We start from the raw sequence: 18,758 nt of genomic DNA on the forward strand, positions 1-18,758 counted from the left end.
CAGTTTAACACTGGAAATCAAATCAGGAAAGTTATCTTGTTTAAATATAATCTCCTACTTACTTTGTTTTGAAATCCCGAATAAGTGACACCAAGATTTATATTTCCACAACCCGTCAAACTCCCCACAGCTCCAACAAGAAACCAGCGAGTTAATGACTCATGAGAAATGTGCACCACAGAGCGCGTCGCTGTTCTGGCTCAGAGCATGCCCCACCTCTTTTCTCTCTCACCTCTGTTTCTCCCTCTGCTCTCTTTTCATGATCCTGTTTCTGATTAAGCGTCACCTTATCCTGAAACTTCCTGTTTGTCTGTCTTTACCCTTACAGAGTCACATGGGTTAAAGTCCACAAGTTTTTTAAAAATGGTTTAATTTGTCTGTTTTTTTTTTCTGTGTTGTAGTAATGGACACCACATAGGTGGTTTGTGAACAGCGGGTAGTCTGTTTCCTCCTCTCTCTCTCCGGACAAACGAGTTTATCGTCCTCATTCTTGAGGAAGCAGCACATACCTATGTGCCGAACTACGAGGCGGTTTGCTGACTGGGGAGTGTTGCTCAGGAGCACCTGCCGTCTATAGGAGCTCAACTGGTCTGACCACATTGAATCAACTGCAAAATAATATTCTCTTCTATGGATATGGCCATGCAAAGACTTAATGTGTGGCTTTTATGGTGCCTGAATATGTCGCTTTTAGGAGGCGGAGATTTTTTAATACAGTGCACCCAGGGTGCCAGGGGATACATATTTTTAAATGACTGCTGTAATTTCTAACTTATAGATATTTACTTTGTTGAAACAACCCTGAGCAAAATATGAAATGTAGCATAACAAGCTCCTCCTAACTTTTTACTGTTTGAGAGATCTTTACAAAAGGCCCTTTATTCCTCTTCATTCCTTTATTTGCATAACAGTTTGTTCAAGCCACTTCGATTTTCATCTCAATATATATGTATATATACATATACAAATTGATATGTCTGGGTTATTTTGAGAGTTATTTGCATGTTCTAATTTTACATTTGCTGTGCTTATTTGGATTTAATCAGGTTTGCTGTGATATTTTGAAATTTAATTTTGCCGTCATATTTATTTTTGATTCTTTTGAGGTTGCCATGTTGCATGTTTTGCTTATTTCTCTTGTGCTTTCTCCCACAGCTACCTAGTTTTCATTGCTAGTTTAACACGACGCCGTTGCTGGTTTATTTCAATTTCTGTCCATCATTTGCACTTAATAATGACTAAACAAAGATGACCCAGTTAGATTTTGGTCTATCCTTTCTTGTGAATATACTTTGATCTACAATTACCTTGAAGCTCTGGCTGGTTTGTGGCAAACCACAACATTCAGAAATCTGAATCAGAAATTCAGATTTTGTTTTGGAGCTTCTAAAAGAACCACTGTCCAGCTTCCTGGTCCCTTGCTAAAGAGAAGGCAGTAGGGATTCATTCTGTAATCAGTAGGTTTCTGGTTTGAACCTTTGCTCCATTCGTCTCAGTCACCATCGTGTCCTTGGGACAGACACTTCCCCCACTTTGCCTGCTGATGGTCAGAGGGCCTGGTGGCTCCGGCGCATGGCGGCAAACCTTTCTGTCTGTTTAAACCGGGGAACCTGTGGATAGATTACAGCTTACTGCCATCAGTGTATGAATGTGTGTATGAATGGATGAATGACTGAATGCAGTGTGAAGTGTTTTGGAGACCTCAGACTGGATTTAGAGATCTATAAGTTGAGGCCATTGTAGCATTTCAGGCTGATGTGTTAATTTTCAGCAACATGTTGCATGTTTGTCAGAAATTCAGATTTTGGTCTTACACCAAAGTTCCCATGTTTACTAAATCAACTAACTGGTTTATATCCACCTGCAAACATGATTTCTTTTGCCCTTTTATCAATAGGAGTTTTTTTTTTTTTTTTTTTTTTAATGCAACTTCGCCATAACGATAAGACTTGTTCCACCTCCAGACGATGGATTCAGTGGTGCTGCTTCATTTATTCCAAGTTTGGAATATTGTTTTATAACCGAATCCATTAATCTGCCTGCTGTGCTCTTTGTGCTCTTCATGATGCTGTTTGTTTATTGATATTTATAACGAACCTCTAACACCTTCATAGAACATCAGTACTAACACCAAGCATGAATCACACATGAGACCTTTGCTTACCAATCAGGTGACCTCTTTACTGCTTTTTATTTCAGTGTCAGACTAAAGTGGAAAAATACAACCCATTTCAGTTTGTTTTGTAAAAAAACACCTTAAAAACTATGTATTGTTTTCCTTCACGTGCAAAGCTACACGTATATGTAGCATACATCACATAAGATATATGTATCTGTTGATATTTTGCTTAAAATCTCAGACTAGTAAGAGTTTAAGTTTGTGAATGAACGAAATTGTGAAAACTGGTTTGGGAGGGATGAGTACTTTTCCAAGGCATTGTACATTTAGGATGTTTTATTACCTTAGAGCTGACAGGGGAGGACAAACTAAAACACTATAGAGAAGCTGCATGAGGCCCTGTTCAAATGTTACGTTGATTAAATTTCTGTTAGACATAAAGAGACACGCCTGAAGGCATTGCCATTCAGAACAAACATCACATTATTCTCAGAAACCGGTCTTTGCTTTTCCTTTTGGTTGTCAACCTGGACTGACAGCTTGTTTGCTGCTCGTAGTTCAAGGTTGCATTTCCTGCATTCTTTAAAGATTGCGAAGCTCAGCAAGTGGGTGATAATAGTCTAAATTACACAAAAGCCTCAAAGCTACTTGCATGTATGACTTTGTTGAGGTTTGCTGCAGTAATAGTCTTGTTTGAGCTATTTGTTATGACGTTTATTCTTCCATGGCTTTAAATTTCTACATGTTCTTCTGGTAATTCACAAGAAAAATACTTTGCCACGTGTTATTTTGACATTTCTTGCTTATTTTTATCTATGCAAACAAATCAGGCAGAACAATGGGGAAATCATCCAGAGATGTTCTTCCAAGTGGCAACAGTGACAGCTGAGTCACAAGAGAATGAGGAAAGAGTACATTTACTTTCAATCAACATGCAAAATACTTTTCAACTGTACAAAATATGAACTGTGTCAATTGTTGTGGAGAACTCAAACATGGATAAGAGGTAAAGTTTTACTGAACTGGATATTTAATGATGAACCAGTTGCAAAAACTGCAGAGGACACAAGAAAACTGAAACAAAGCACACGCGGACTTCAGAAATCATTTTATGAATCAAAAGTGTTTAAATGTTGTTGGCCCACCCTTTGAGCTGCAGCAGAGCCAACTCTTCTGGAAAGGATTTGTGTTGTAGTTTATAAATGGGATTTTCTGACCATTCTTCCTGAAACCGATTTGTGAGGTCAGACACTGACGTTGGATGCGAGGTCGTGGCGTCACTCTGATCCTTTCAAAATTCAACAATATACAGGCCAGTTGAATTTTTCCACCCAAATTTCTTGCTTCCACACGGTTGAGAGCATGAAATTTGTTCAAAATGTCTTGTTATGCTGAAGTGTAAAATTGACTTTTTTAAGCTTTACATCATGCTATAATGTTATCCCCTCATCAAAAACATACATGGAGTGTTGCCTTGATTCTTTCATGCATGTTTGAGGAATTCTTTAATCTCCCATTCAGCTTCGTGCAAAATATCTGGGTGGATCAAACACTGCTTTTGAGATCCAGCTCCTCATCAGAGCTGCAGTTTCCATGCCTCCTGAAGGAGCTGCTGGCTGGTTCCTTCAGACTAGCAGGCAGCAATTGGCAAACTATTGGTGGACCTGCATATCTGTTGAGCTGTTTACATGAGCCACTTCTCAGTGTAAATCTGGTAAAAATGTTGTCAAAAGGTTAATAGAGAAGCGCTGTCATAATGACGTCCTGAAGGCGCAGCTTCACAAAGAGCAGGAGTTTTAAAAGAGACAAAGGCCCAACTAAAGGTGGTAAATCAGGAAGTAACATTTTTTAAGTCATGTCTGACACATATAGCGGTTTTTTAACTATTGAAGGGAAAAAAGCTACTTGATTAAAAAATATACTTTCGCTGAAACTGAGGGCATAAGCACAGTTCTTGAAAGATGCAAAAGTAATTCTCCTCATCAAATAATGTCTTTAATATTTCTTACTTTGCATTTCTTCAACAAAATTTCTGTAACAAATGTATTCATAAAGATAGATTGATTGCTAAAACAAGAAACAGGGTAGACTCATAGGACACAATTGCAGAGGCCTTTCTAGGAAGGCAGAAGAAACACAAAAGCAAAACAAAGGGGACAGAATGACAAAGCAGAAGCTGACTAAGCACAAAAGTAAAGAGAAGTCACACATCTTTGAAAGAACAACAACAAACCGATAGATTATCTAAAACCCAAAGTGACAAAAGTAAACCAAAGTTCAATGAATCGGAACAAAATCTTTCTATAATCTTTAGTTTGGTGCTGATTTTACTCATTATTTGCCCACTTTGAGTCTGGATCCAGACCAACAACAACACAAAATGTGAAATTAATATAGTTCTTTAATAGTCATTTACACTCTCGCATAAAAATGAAATAAAATGTCTATACCAAACATCACAGAAATTACCAGAAAGTGCCAAAAAGAAAAAAAAAACATTACTTACTCTTTTTTGGTTTCAAGCTAAATAGGACAATGTTAGGGCCCATCTCTCCATGATGTCTGATTGATATTTACATTTTTGAAGATATACAATTCTGGAAAAAAAAATAAAAGATTACTTAAAATGATCAGTTTCTCTGATTTTACTCTTTATATGTATATTTTTGGGTAAAATGAACATTATTCTTTTATTCTATGAACTATTGACAACATGTCTCTGAAATTCCAAGCAAAAATTTTGTATTTATTTGCAGAAAACGAGAAATGGTCAAAACAACGAAAAACATGCAGTAATTTCAGACCTCAAATAATGCAAAGAAAACAAGTTCATCTTCATTTAGAAACAACAATGCTGATGTTTTAACTCAGGAAGAGTTCAGAAATAAATATTTGGAGGAATAACCAGGAGGTTTTCAATGAAGTTCAGTTCAGTGGGCTCTGTATTGTTTCCAGATCTGCATATATTTTTTTATTGTATCCAAATTTCTTGTGGATGTCTTGAGTGGGACGAGCCTGTGGCCACCTGTTATAATCCACAGGGTCCAAACGTTCTGCTAGCCTGACCAGGTGCCAGATCAACCTCGACTTCATGGTAATTCAGCATAATAAAAACTTTATTAGCTGGTGTGATGAGAGAACAGGTTTCTGTGAGCCAGTCCTCTTTGACATGAATAATCTCTGTGGTGACTGATGTCAGTAACACAACTGGGTGTTTCACATTCTCCAAGACATTGCAGTTTAGACCTGTGCAGTCAGATTTTACGTAAGAAGCCTTTCTTTGTTGTGCAAGAGAGTCTGTGGAAACTTTTAAAAGATTTTGGATTTTCAGAAGAGTTAAAACTGAATCAATAGATATTTTTAAATTAAGACCTTTCAGGCGTTACACTTGTTACTTCTCTATCATGTTGTGTAGTTAGAGCTGCTCCTGAGGATTGTTTTTGTGTTAAGGAACGCTTGTTGTTCACGCGTCATCTGAGTGCCATGACTGATTGATTAAACAAAGCTTCAAACGAGGATCCTGCACAGTAGTTGGCAAAGTCAAACTGGTTGTCTCCAGGCGGTGAATGGATGCTGGGTGATAATCTGTCCTCTGTGTGACAATCTAAACATGTTAGTTTGTTCTAGCGTGGATTGCAATCCTTTTAAACCACTGATTGTTACTAAATCCAGTTCACTGCTGACTAAAAACTCTAGCAACATAGGACCAAATAAAAGTCAAAGTTCAAATTCACAAATCTGGGCATGAATATGCAAAACTCAAACATGGGCATCAAAGAGGCAAAAATGATGGAGCTCTGTTGACCGAAGAGGAAAAAAGGTTTATTTTTTTAATGACAGAAAGATGCTCAGTGTTGATCCCTGCTGGGACGGTGAAGAAGTTTCAGAATGATAGTGAGGAATGTAAGAATAAAGAGCTACACATGGACAGACATCATGTTAAAAATAGAGGTCTAAAAACAAAAAAAGCATCTATAATTAAAGCAGTGGTCTCAAACTGCAGTTCTCGAAGTCCAGAGTTCTGCCATTTTTAGATGTGTCGTCTCTTGTCCTACAAACGTGAATTAAACGGTGAAAATGCCTCAGTAGCAAACAACCAGAGCTCTTCTAATGAGCTAATGTTGGAGCCAGGTGTGTCGAAGCAGACAAACACCTAAACGTTGCAGGGTCGTTGAGTCTACGTTGTTTTTAGCAAAGGACCCTACATTAATCAGTGACCAATAAAGATTAGTGGTTTGTAAACATGGGAAAAAAACTAAACAATTAGTAAAATCAGAAAATACAATTCTACATAAAAATAAACAGCCAACATGACTCTGAATATTTGTGCTCAATTCTCTTTAGTTATTTAATGTTCTGTGTTGTTCTTCAACCCCTAATTATTTGACAAAATAGATTATAATAATATCGCAATATATATGACATATAGTAATATCTATTAATTTTCTCTCCACTATATTTACTTTTATAATTCTTCTGTAAAAGTATTAAATACTGTAATGTTTAAACAGTCAGTCAACACCGACTGTGATGTATAAAGAAAGCCATGCTGCCACCTACAGGAGGAGCAGGTAAAGACGAGATGGAGGAAATACATTTTTAAAATTGCATATGCTTTGGTTTCACACTGACTTCACAATTTAGCATTTTTTCTTATATATGACCATTTTTTCAGCCCAAATAATAAATTGCTTATTTATTATTTGGGCTGTGTTCCAGAGGAAAAAAGTGGATGAATGTTAAAAGCTCTAATCAGCCGATATTTTAGTTTCTCCATTTCATTTTGTCAGGTCAGGGTTTTGATTTGTCAATATTTTAGTTGAGTGTCTGTTTTTCTAGAGTAGGCGTGAATGAATAGTTGAAACAAGAAGAAAAATGACTTAGACTCACGCAATAAAATTATTTTCAGATTTAATAAAGCAGATGCCATGCTCATCAAATTATCAAGTGGTTGTGACGCCAAAAAAAATCAACATAACCATAGATCACACAACAAAAGTGTCAATTGTGAACTGTTTTTATGTTCTGACTTATCAAGGTCTTATTTTTGATGGGTAAGAATTACACATCGAATTATCAAGTGCAATAAAGACTTGTAAAGAAACAGCTTTTAAGAACTTCAAGAACCTTTGAAACAGAAGCTAATTTTAGCATCTTCATTGCTAGCCAGGCACATTATCTCACAGTGCCAACAAATCCTTGTATCTGTTCTTTGTGTGTTTAGTTTTTTCTTTACAGACCATTTCAAATAAATGAATGAAACATGTTGATTGCCAACTAGTAAAAACTTAGTTGATTCGTTCAACATACAGGGTATCAAACTTACACTGTTGGATTGTCACCAGACCCAATCAACCTTTACATTAGATAATTGTTTCGACAGTTGTTAATGTTTACATTTCTTTTTGTCTTTTATGGGGTAGATAAAAAGACAAATGTGTTCACTATTCTTCACTGCGCTGCCTGGCCAATAAAAAAGCAGATTGTAATGTTTTTGGCACTTTTTACTTCATACCTTGGTTATTTCTAAAATAATTTTCTACATTATTTCATAAAATAAGCTGATTTGAATTGAATTCAGCCATTGAAGAGTTATACAACATAAAAAGGCAGAGGTTTTCCTAGGATAAGGAGATTCATGGTGAACCAGCACTGCACAGTCACAGGAGACGCCACACTGTAGTCAGTTGCGAATGAACTGAAAAAAAAAAAACAGGAGTTTAAACACAGTCTGATTGTTGCTCTAATAAATAAATTTAAAAATACAGAAAAAAAAAAAACTTACCTGAACACTGGACTATCAAATCTGCCTGGGATCTTCAGTAATGTTTGGGATGGGTGTGATTCCACCGTATAATTAGCAGGTGTTGAAACTACAAAAACCAGAACAAAAACAACACAAGCTTTCAAAACTTTGGCTCTTTAAGCATCATGAAAAAGTTACACGACTGTAATTTCAAAAAGCCAAATGGCAAGGAACATTCATAAAATAAACTGCTGAAATAAAAATGTTATTAAACAAAAGAAAAATCTGTATTTGACACAGAAGGGTAAACATACTCACCTAGAATCCCATCAGTGTCGCTGCCAGATGGTCTCTTTTTTAAAACAGGCCAAAGGAATTTGTTGCCGTCCCTCTGATGAACTAAGACGACGATGTGCAAGTCTTCTGCCAAAACATCTGTTTCTTGACCTCGAGGGGTCACTGTAACACTAGAAGAGGAGAAAAACAAAATCACAACCAGCTTTTTCCCTTCCTACACCTTCAAACCCAAGACAGTTCTGCCTCAGTCAACATGGGGATGAAACCCAAGGCATGCATGCTTTTCATATATCCTATATGAAATATTACAACCAATGAAAGAATGCTTTTATATTGTCTGGTATGTAAGTTTTATGTATATCAAAAGGAGTTCATTCATAGTTGAGCTTGATCAGTGATCTTAATCTCCTGCACTTTATCTTATTTTTAAATCTCAATTACCACCAATAAAAACTTTATTGCTTTAAATTTATAGTTGAGAACAATATAGGTAAATGAATTCAAACGTTCTTTTAAAGGCATGATTCTTATCCATGACAAAAACACAAAGGAACAGAGAGCACACTCAGCGAGACATGAAATGCAAAATAGTTTTTAATTGCATTTTGACTGCTGGGATCTTAATATCTTTGTATATATCAAATAATTCTGTGGAGAAATTACTCATTAGCCGAATGTCAGGGATCTGGCTGCATGTGTCGTGTTTGTGTGGCAGGGCTGAGCAGCGATCGCTCACACAGCTGCTTCTAATCAGTCCAACAGGAGCTTAAGAGGAGCTGGCTGCCAGTCATTCAGCACCTGAATGCGACCACAGTGGTGTTTAGCCAGCTGTGTCTCTTCGTAGAGTGTCCTGGTTGGTGTTCCTCCTAGCCTCATATTAACCTTGTAATCTGGGCCGACGTTACGTCTTGAGTTACTTCCTGGCTCATTCTCCTATTGACACCTCTTAGCTTGTCAATCAAAACCTTCTCATGCAAAAATCTCTCTCCTCATTTCCTCTAATCCTCCACCCTCCAATGCTTGGCTGTTTACCCCACTGACCCCACTAAGGGACAAGGGTGTTAAGAAAATGGATGGATCCTTTACTAATCTCATCCTGCAGAATTATTCTTATTATTCGCCCTGCTCACTTTTCATCCTTTCTCTCACCTCATGTTAAAGGATTTCCCTTTGACTGAGACATTTGCAGCTACATCCTGTATTATAATAAACTTGTTAATTTAGGGTCTTAGTTAAGCCACTCCACTAAATTAAGTTCCAATGCTCCAGCTAATAACCAGTAAATTGGACCAATCTGAGCTAGCGACAATAAACACATCAATCTGCAGCTTTGTAATAAAAATATATACATAATTTGCTGTTGAGTTTTTGGCAAAAACCAGACATGCCTATAATAAGATAAAGAGCAGTCATAAACAATGATGTGCTGATTTCAAGGACACCACAAGTTGTGGTTTTGAAAACATTTAAACTTGTACATTTTTACAATAATTACAATTCAAGGTCACCTTCCAGCTTGGATGGGATTCTGTCCAGTGATCCGGATAATAGACCCTCCCTGCAGGGCCCAGATTCCCTCGGGGTTGATGTCAATATAATGGCCACTTTGAACTTGGATGAGAATATTTCTGAAGCCCCCATTTGTCACTGGATTAAGCGCGCCATTTATGTATATGCCTGATTTGAAAGAAATAACACTAAATCACAAATCCAGCGACAAAATGAAAAATCAAACCTCAGAGACAGTTACAGATTAAAAACAGTTTGAGGACCGATTCTTGGAAAAAATAAATGACATTACTCACTCTTGCTGGGACGATGAAAAAGTTTAAGAACATAAGATCCAGGCAAGTCAAAGCAAACGGGAGCAGACTGATTCTCAGTCTTAAACAGAAACCGGTGACTGATAAGTGCTGAAGGGGAGACAGAGACAACGTTGAATAAAACTGTGGGCTTCCCAAACTTTTCCACATTTTGTCACATTACAGCCACAATCCTCAAGGTGCTTTGTGATCTGATGTGATATTTTCTCACAGTGTCATACATGACTGCGGGGTGAAATAAAATTCATAAATGATTTATTTTTGCAAATCTGAAATTGTGACGCTCCTTCGTTTTCAGCCCTGTCTGAGTTGATGCTTTTCTTTCTACTTTCTACTAGATTTGCACATCTAGAGTGATTTTTTTTGCCAATTCTTCTTGGCTAAATAGCTCAAACTTTAGACATTGTGTTATAACCAAACCCTCCTTTAAGCATGTCCACAACCTGCTTCCTGGCCAATTTATTTTGATTTATTTTCTTTCACTTCACACTTATGTTGCATTTTCTGTTGCTCTACCACATTCTCACTTAGGCTTATAACATCGTACACATAGTGGAAGTTTAACAAAAAGTTAAAAGGTAATTTCAGCATATTCACACTCAAGCTTGGACATAAACTAGACATAAACTATTTCTACATGCTTTCTTATTTTTTGACAACTGACTACAAGTATGTTTTTAACCATTACTCTATACTGAATACCATTATCTGCATCATAATGCAATACAAATTGACAAGGTGTTTTGGAGCAATATGTTCTTTGGAAATAATGACAGAAATGTTCCTTCATGCCATAATTTAAATTTTGTCATTCTGTGCATAGTACATTGATCAAGTTCTTACAAAGTGAAATACTGGCACAACAGAAGTGTGAAAACTAAATATTTCACATATCTGTGCATGTAACAAAAAATTCTGTAAAAATGCAAAAATAAAAAAATAAAAAAATAAAAAAAACTTGCAACACAAGAAAAGTATCATTTGCCTTTTTTTGGCATATTCAGTCTGTCATTGGTACACTTTTCTGTTCAGAAAATGCTAAGTTTATCAGTAAACAGAAGAACATTTTGTTTGGTGTTTAAAACAGAGCTGATTCATGCGTAAAGGTAGTAAATCCAGAAAACTCAACTTTTCCTATAAAACCAATGTTAAAAAAAACAACATTAAGTGCAAATTTAAAAGAATAAACTACAATAATCCAAATATGGAAGGAATCTTGATTTGAGACCCGATTAGGAACAAGGGTGTAAGAAAATGGATGGATGGATCTTGATTTGAAACAGTCTACTGTGGGGTTCTGTGTATTTATTTTTTGTTTTTTTTCTGTGTCCTGTTCCCCTGTGAGCCTCTGTGATGTCCTGTCCTCCCTGTTGATTGATCCCAGCTGTGTCTAGTTCCCCGATTACCCTCCCTGTGTATTTAAACCCACCTGTTGTCTTTGTTCCTTGTCGGGTCTTCGTCATACGTTCGTCTCATGTCAGATGTTTAAAATAAATGTTTATGTCTGTTCTCCTCGTTGTTCACCAGTGCTGCATCCGTGTATCATTTCTTATGGACATTTATCATTAAATCTTCATTTCAACATGTCGTCCTGGGATCACCTGCGTCTTCCTCACCATTCACAACCGCAAATCATGACATCTACAAGCTTACACTGATTGAATGTTTGATAAGTTAACCTTTCTCAGTACGATCATCAGCAATTGATGTTTTTCTTTTCCAAGGAACCTAAAGACTTGGTGATGAACACAATCAAAGAGTTGGATGCAAAATGTTTTCTTGTTTTTCTTCCACATGTTGGGATTTGGTTTTCTTGTATTTTCTGTCAAGATTTTATCTTTGTTTTAGCTGGAAACTACTAAAGACATTCTATATAATGTCGATTATAACAATTTTTTTTAACTTCATAACATTTATATCATACCCACCAGGAGGATCAAAACCAGGAGAACCAGAAGAACCTGGTGGAGCGAAACCAGGAGAACCAGGAGGACCAAAACCAGGAGAACCAGGAGAACCTGGTGGAGCGAAACCAGGATGACCTGGAGGACCAGGAAGAGCGAAACCAGGAGAACCAGGAGAATCAGGAGGACCAAAACCAGGAGGACCAAGAGGAACATAACCAGGAGGACCTGGAGGTGCAAAAGCAGGAGGACCAGGAAGATTAAAACCTGGGGAACCTGGAAGATCAAAACCTGGAGGACCTGGAGGAGATGGAAGACCAGGAAGACCAAAACCTGGAGGAGGTGGAGGAGGTGGAAGACCAAAACCTGGAGGAGGTGGAGGACCAGGAAGACCAAAACCTGGAGGAGGTGGAGGAGGTGGAAGACTAGAAAGACCAAAACCTGGAGGAGGTAGAGGAGGTGGAAGACTAGAAAGACCAAAACCTGGAGGAGGTGGAGGACCAGGAAGACCAAAATCTGGAGGACCTGGAAGACCAAAACCTGGAGGAGGTGGAGGACCAGGAAGACCAAAACCTGGAGGACCTGGAAGACCAAAACCTGGAGGAGGTGGAGGACCTGGAAGACCAAAACCTGGAGGAGGTGGAGGACCTGGAAGACCAAAACCTGGAGGAGGTGGAGGACCAGGAAGACCAACTCCAAAGCCTATCAATTAAATAAATACATCAAAAATAAAGCACAGTCCTTGTGGATCTATAAAGTTTTATAAAACAAAATCTAAAATAAATGTTTATGAAGTGTACTGTTTTACACAGACACAAATGAAATTAAAACCATTATAAAGCACTAAAATGTACATTATACAGTCAATTTAATAATAATATAATAATAGAAACCAGTTGAAAACAGAAAACATGTTATACTCATCTGATGTTAAACCAGACTTCACCCTTCCTATTTAAAGTCAGTTAGGATTGCCAACATTATTTTTATTTCTTGAAAAAAAAAATGCCAGAAGTGTGGAGGAGAAGTGTGCTGATGCCAATTGTCAAGAATAATAGAGATGAATAAAGTTACAGCAACTACAGAGGAATAACGTTAACGGGTCATTCAATGAAGTTGTGGGAAAGAGATGTTGAAGCTGACTGAGGTTAGAAGTGAGCATCTGGTTTCATGCCAATAAAAAGCACTACAGATGCAGTCTTTGCTTTGAGGATGTTGATAGATGATGAATATAAGAGGGAGGAGCTGCATTGTGTTTTTTTAGATGTAGAGAAAGCAGCAGTTATGGTCAATAGTCCAGAGCAATGGCAAGAGTGGAAAAGTGATGAAACGTATCCAAGCAGGTTGCAGTGGACAGAGAAAATTGATAGAAGTGATGTGTGATAAAAAAGAGTTGAGAATGAAAGAAAAGGTTTACAAGTTGGTGGTGAGACCAGGAATGTTCTTTGATTTACAGACAGTGACAATGACAAAGAGACAGGAGACCGAGACGGGTAGCACTAAGGAAGTTTTCTTTGGGAATGACAAGGCTGGATAAGATCAGGAGTGATCTCATCAGTTCATGTCAGATGTGTAGGAGATAAAGTCAGAGAATCCAGCCTGAGATGGTTTGGACATGCACAGAAAGGGGTTGTGAGTTTAACGGTAGAAAGATGCTGAGGAGGGAAATGCCAAGCTGGTGGTCAAGAGGCCAGAGGAGAGTTATGGAATGAGTGTAACAAGGCATTAAGGTAGTTGGCATGAGAAAAGACGATGAAAACGGGGTTAAATGAAGACGGATGACTTGCTGCGGCCAACCCTGAAGGGAAAATCCAAAAGGAGAAAGATTTCTATTTGTTGAAAGCCAAAATATTAAAATATTCTTTGGGAGAAATTTTTGTGACTTTCTTCAAATTCAAAAGATTGAATCTATTTTCTTAGCATTTGGTACGATTGTCTTTTAAACTATATTACTTGGGACAATTGTTTGGGGATCCATCAAGAAGCTTCTCTCAATAGTTTGGTGAAATTTTGGCCCATTGGGGTTGAGTTATTGGTGTGGCTCAATCAGGTTGGTAGATTGCTGTGCATTCACACTCCTTTAGCTCTACTCAGATTTTCTCTGGCACTAATAGCAAAGCATTATTGACTTTGCTGCCATTTGGCCACATTCTAACTAATTTTGTGCATGCTTCATAGAATATTTGGAAAATTAAACTGATGTACAAATCCAATATTTCTGGCATTCAGCAAATAGAAATACATTCCTTAATTCTAACTGACCTAAAACAAGCTTTTTGGTTGGATGCTGTAGCATAGCAGAGATCCAGAAGGAGGCTGTGAGTGGTGCGCACATGAGAGTGATTGACAGCGCTAAGACCCTCCTCCTGGCTATGACTGGTTGTTTCTGACCGAGCTACGTATTACTGCAGTTAGTACTGGGAACACTGGGAGAAGGCAGACGAGTTTGATTTTATTTTATTTTTTTCACAGATTATCTGTCTCATATAATACTGTCATAGTGAAAGCTTTAACAAATATGGGAAAAAAACATTTATTTATTTATAAAAGTTACATACTGTAGCTTTAAGAATTGGAATGAAAAGAAAGCACCTCAATATAATCCCTATTAATTTTATGTCCAAACAATTAAAAACATTTATTTGTGTTTAGCTTATGTGTGTTTGATAGGATCATACCAGAGCCAGAAGAAGGAAGGGAATGAATGTTAGGAGCAGCAGCACCTTTTGTTAAAGAAAGAAAAACAGTATTAAAAGAAGAAATACACACAAAGACAACATTTTTTTGCATGTTACAAAATATGCTCTCACTGGAGGGATATCACTTGATCTAGAGTTTACTTATCTGGACATAATATAAAAGAATACATCAGGTCTTTACCATGTCAAGCTCATCTATTTTAAATGTTTATGCGACTGTGTTTTTCTGCTTGTTGTTGATATCCTACAGCATTTAGAAGACAACGCTACCTGGGAAGTGAGAAAACTAACTTAATCACATCAATTATTTTTTTCCATTCATGTCACTTTGTATCTCCAATAATATGATTTTTGGACGGTGTTGCACAAATACACATGAAGAATTAATGATACATAGATTTATTGTAACTGTAAAACATCCCTTTCATGCATGTGGTCACTGCAGTGGACAGCTGTCTAAAAGCCATTTTCTTGTGCTTCTTGTGGATTTTTATGTTATAAATGCAGACAGACCACTGAAGTGGACACTAAAGCATCATAAAATACACTATCAACTACTGGCCATCAGCTGCAAATGTAAGAAATTATTTTTGTCAAATCTAATATGGCCGACAAACAAAAACACATGCCAACCGACCCGATCCCTCCTTCAACTGTAGACGACTCTTGCAGGTAAAAAAAAATACTGTGACATCAGATAACCCCTAAAGAACAACACTACTGATGTATTTTTCAAATAACAACTTTGTATTTGGAGATAATTACAATTGATCACCTAAAACCTACCTTTCCGACAGTCATTTCAGGACAGGATAATGAATGCCTGATGACAATTTCAGTTAAATCTCCTCTTCAATTTTGATATTTCTCAGTGGTTTGAACACTGATTTTATTTGTAATAAACATTGTGGTTTTGCTTGCAACAATTCTTAAATATGTGTCGTGTTTAACTACAAACCTATGGAAAGCGTCGGAACACTTCCTGTTAAAGAAAATGAAGATGGTATTAGAATAAAGCAAAGTTCTTAGAGATAATTAGTATTTATTTATTTTATTTTATTTTTTTGATTTGGAAAACCAGTGTTAGAAATATAATCGAAAACCTGTTCTTAGGAGGAAAACAAAGAAGTCAAAAGTAAGGAGCTAACAGTAGAAAAGGAAAGTAAGAAAGAAACTGGAATTTCCGTGCGTTCAATAACATGCATGGTATATAAGTCTATAAGTCGTAAGTCAGTGCCTCACCAGCAGTGAACCTCACCGCACGTCACTGATACAAAATGTTTTTCTCTACCTTTTTCATGTCTTAATAAAATTAAAATAAAATCCTGACACAATGGATCGAAATTCATGCATGGAAGGGTTAAATTAGGTACTTTTACATTTATGTTTGATATGTAATTTGTTTGGTTTGTTTCAACAAAGTTTGTGTGTAACACGTTTAAATGTTGTGTGTTTTGTTACTTCAAACACAACATTCACATACTGTATTTAACCTACGAGGAACAGGAGAAAAACTGGGAACAGATCCTGCAGCTCATGTGACAGAAATGGATAAGAATACTAACATTATTTTTATTTATATCCATTAGGAACTATTGTACCATAGTCACCAAAAAGAACAGGAAAAGAATGAATACTGAGAACACTATATCTTCAGTAACATGTCACGGTCAGCAGTGTCTGCACTGAGGTCCAACAGCAGCAGCACTGGGGGTCTTCCAGTACTGAGAGCACAGCACTGGACCGAAAGACGTCAAAGCTTCTGACCGAAAGGCGTCATAAGCTTATTAGCTTCTGATCAATTAGTCATTGATCAGAAGATAATCAGCCTATTTCTCAGTGATTTCAGCATTTATTTTATTTGTAAACAGTAAGAATATTGAGGTTTTGCTTGAAGCAATTCTTAAATATTTGTTGTGTTTAACTACAAACCTCTGGAAAGCTTGGAAACTCTTCCTGTTAAAGAAAATGAAGATGGTATTAGAATAAAGCAAAGTTCTTAGAGATAATTAGTATTTTTTATCATTATCATTTGGAAAACCAGTGTTAGAAATATAATCGAAAACCTGTTCTTGGGAGGAAAACAAAAAAGTCAAAAGTAAGGAGCCGACAGTAGAAGTGGAAGGTGAGAGAGAAATTGGGATGAGGAAAAAAATGAGACAGAATGCAACAATATTCAGTTTTACAAGGTAGATATGTTAATTAATTTTCCACTGGATAAAAAGTGGCATGAATGGGGGTCCATTTAAGAGGATCTTGCCCCAGTTAGGCTATCAGCTGACCTGAAAGCCAATAATATGATTTTTGGACTGTGTTGCACAAATACACATGAAGAATTAATGATACATAGATTTATTCTAACTGTAAAACATCTTAGACAAAAATATTTACTCATCAACCCTTTCATGCATAGTGGTCACTGCAGTGGACAGCTGTCTAAAAGCCATTTTCTTGTGCTTCTTGTGGATTTTTATGTTATAAATGCACACAGACCACCGAAGTGGACACTAAAGCATCATAAAATACACTATCAACTGCTGGCCATCAGCTGCAAATGTAAGAAATTATTTTTGTTAAATCCAATATGGCCGACAGACAAAGAAGCATGCCAACCGACCCGATCCCTCCTTCGACTGCAGACGGCTCTTGCAGGTAAAAAAAATATTGTGACATCCAATAAGCCCTGGGGGATGTAGAAGCGGTAGCTAATCTACCACAGCAATTATTTATAAGTAAAACATTAAACCTAAAACGTACAACAACATACTGAATATTCTGTTCTTTGTGCAAAATTCTTGAATGTTTTTTAGTGTTAAATCCTAAAACATTAAGTGGCATTGTTGTCGGTTGCTATGGTAACGAGTCTGCGTGTAGCTTGGCGGATACTTTCCCTTTGCTGTGGATCATAGCACGAAATCAATATCTACATTTCTAACTTTTGCTGAGTTAACGCGGCTATGGATGACATGTAAAAGATTAGTCTTTTTGCCGCCCAGCGTTGTGTGCCTGCGCAAAATTTCCGTGCGTTCAATAACATGCATGGTATATAAGTCTATAAGTCGTAAGTCAGTGCCTCACCAGCAGTGAACCTCACCGCACGTCACTGATACAAAATGTTTTTCTCTACCTTTTTCATGTCTTAATAAAATTAAAATAAAATCCTGACACAATGGATCGAAATTCATGCATGGAAGGGTTAAATTAGGTCCTTTTACATTTATGTTTGATATGTAATTTGTTTGGTTTGTTTCAACAAAGTTTGTGTGTAACACGTTTAAATGTTGTGTGTTTTGTTACTTCAAACACAACATTCACATACTGTATTTAACCTACGAGGAACAGGAGAAAAACTGGGAACAGATCCTGCAGCTCATGTGACAGAAATGGATAAGAATACTAACATTATTTTTATTTATATCCATTAGGAACTATTGTACCATAGTCACCAAAAAGAACAGGAAAAGAATGAATACTGAGAACACTATATCTTCAGTAACATGTCACGGTCAGCAGTGTCTGCACTGAGGTCCAACAGCAGCAGCACTGGGGGTCTTCCAGTACTGAGAGCACAGCACTGGACCGAAAGACGTCAAAGCTTCTGACCGAAAGGCGTCATAAGCTTATTAGCTTCTGATCAATTAGTCATTGATCAGAAGATAATCAGCCTATTTCTCAGTGATTTCAGCATTTATTTTATTTGTAAACAGTAAGAATATTGAGGTTTTGCTTGAAGCAATTCTTAAATATTTGTTGTGTTTAACTACATACCTGCAGAAGGGGTCATTAAAGGGACCCAAGCTCTTCCTCCTAAAGAAAAGGAAGATGGTGTTAGAATAAAGCAAAGTTCTTAGAGATAATTAGTATTTAATGATTTTTTGATTTGGAAAATTTTGTCATAAACATAACTGAAAACTTGTTCTAAAGAGGAAAAAAAAGGTAAAGGAACGACAGGAAGAGAAGATGGGAAGAGGAAACTAAGACAGACAAAAAGAAGTAGTTCTAGGTTATTAACACCTTCTAGGTTATTAACACCTTCTCAAGGTAGTTCTGGTTGTGTTCGTCCTTTAAGCTTCTACAATGTGACTTCTGAAAGCATCTTGTTGAACATCTAATTCTAGACGATTTTACCTTTTCGACAGTCATTTCAGGACAGGATAATAAACGCCTGAT

General features: G+C 37.0%; 1 protein-coding gene across 1 annotated transcript in view; it reads right to left on the reverse strand.

Annotated features, from left to right (window-relative positions):
- Window positions 1–7,021: 7,021 nt before the first annotated feature.
- LOC103138078 (inter-alpha-trypsin inhibitor heavy chain H3-like) overlaps window positions 7,022–18,758 on the reverse strand; it is an 18,757-nt gene continuing 7,020 nt past the window's right edge. Inside the window, exons 15-23 of the mRNA XM_007552174.2 lie at window positions 18,357–18,395; window positions 16,521–16,544; window positions 14,568–14,612; window positions 11,914–12,117; window positions 9,968–10,075; window positions 9,671–9,839; window positions 8,184–8,332; window positions 7,905–7,992; window positions 7,022–7,817 (exon numbers count right to left, since the gene is read on the reverse strand). Of these exons, the coding sequence (XP_007552236.1) occupies window positions 7,712–7,817; window positions 7,905–7,992; window positions 8,184–8,332; window positions 9,671–9,839; window positions 9,968–10,075; window positions 11,914–12,117; window positions 14,568–14,612; window positions 16,521–16,544; window positions 18,357–18,395 (932 nt within the window). The 3' untranslated portion in view covers window positions 7,022–7,711. The remainder of the gene's footprint in view (window positions 7,818–7,904; window positions 7,993–8,183; window positions 8,333–9,670; window positions 9,840–9,967; window positions 10,076–11,913; window positions 12,118–14,567; window positions 14,613–16,520; window positions 16,545–18,356; window positions 18,396–18,758) is intronic.

This window comes from Poecilia formosa, unplaced genomic scaffold, assembly GCF_000485575.1.
Source record: "Poecilia formosa unplaced genomic scaffold, Poecilia_formosa-5.1.2 Scaffold2, whole genome shotgun sequence".
Lineage (NCBI taxonomy): Eukaryota > Metazoa > Chordata > Actinopteri > Cyprinodontiformes > Poeciliidae > Poecilia > Poecilia formosa.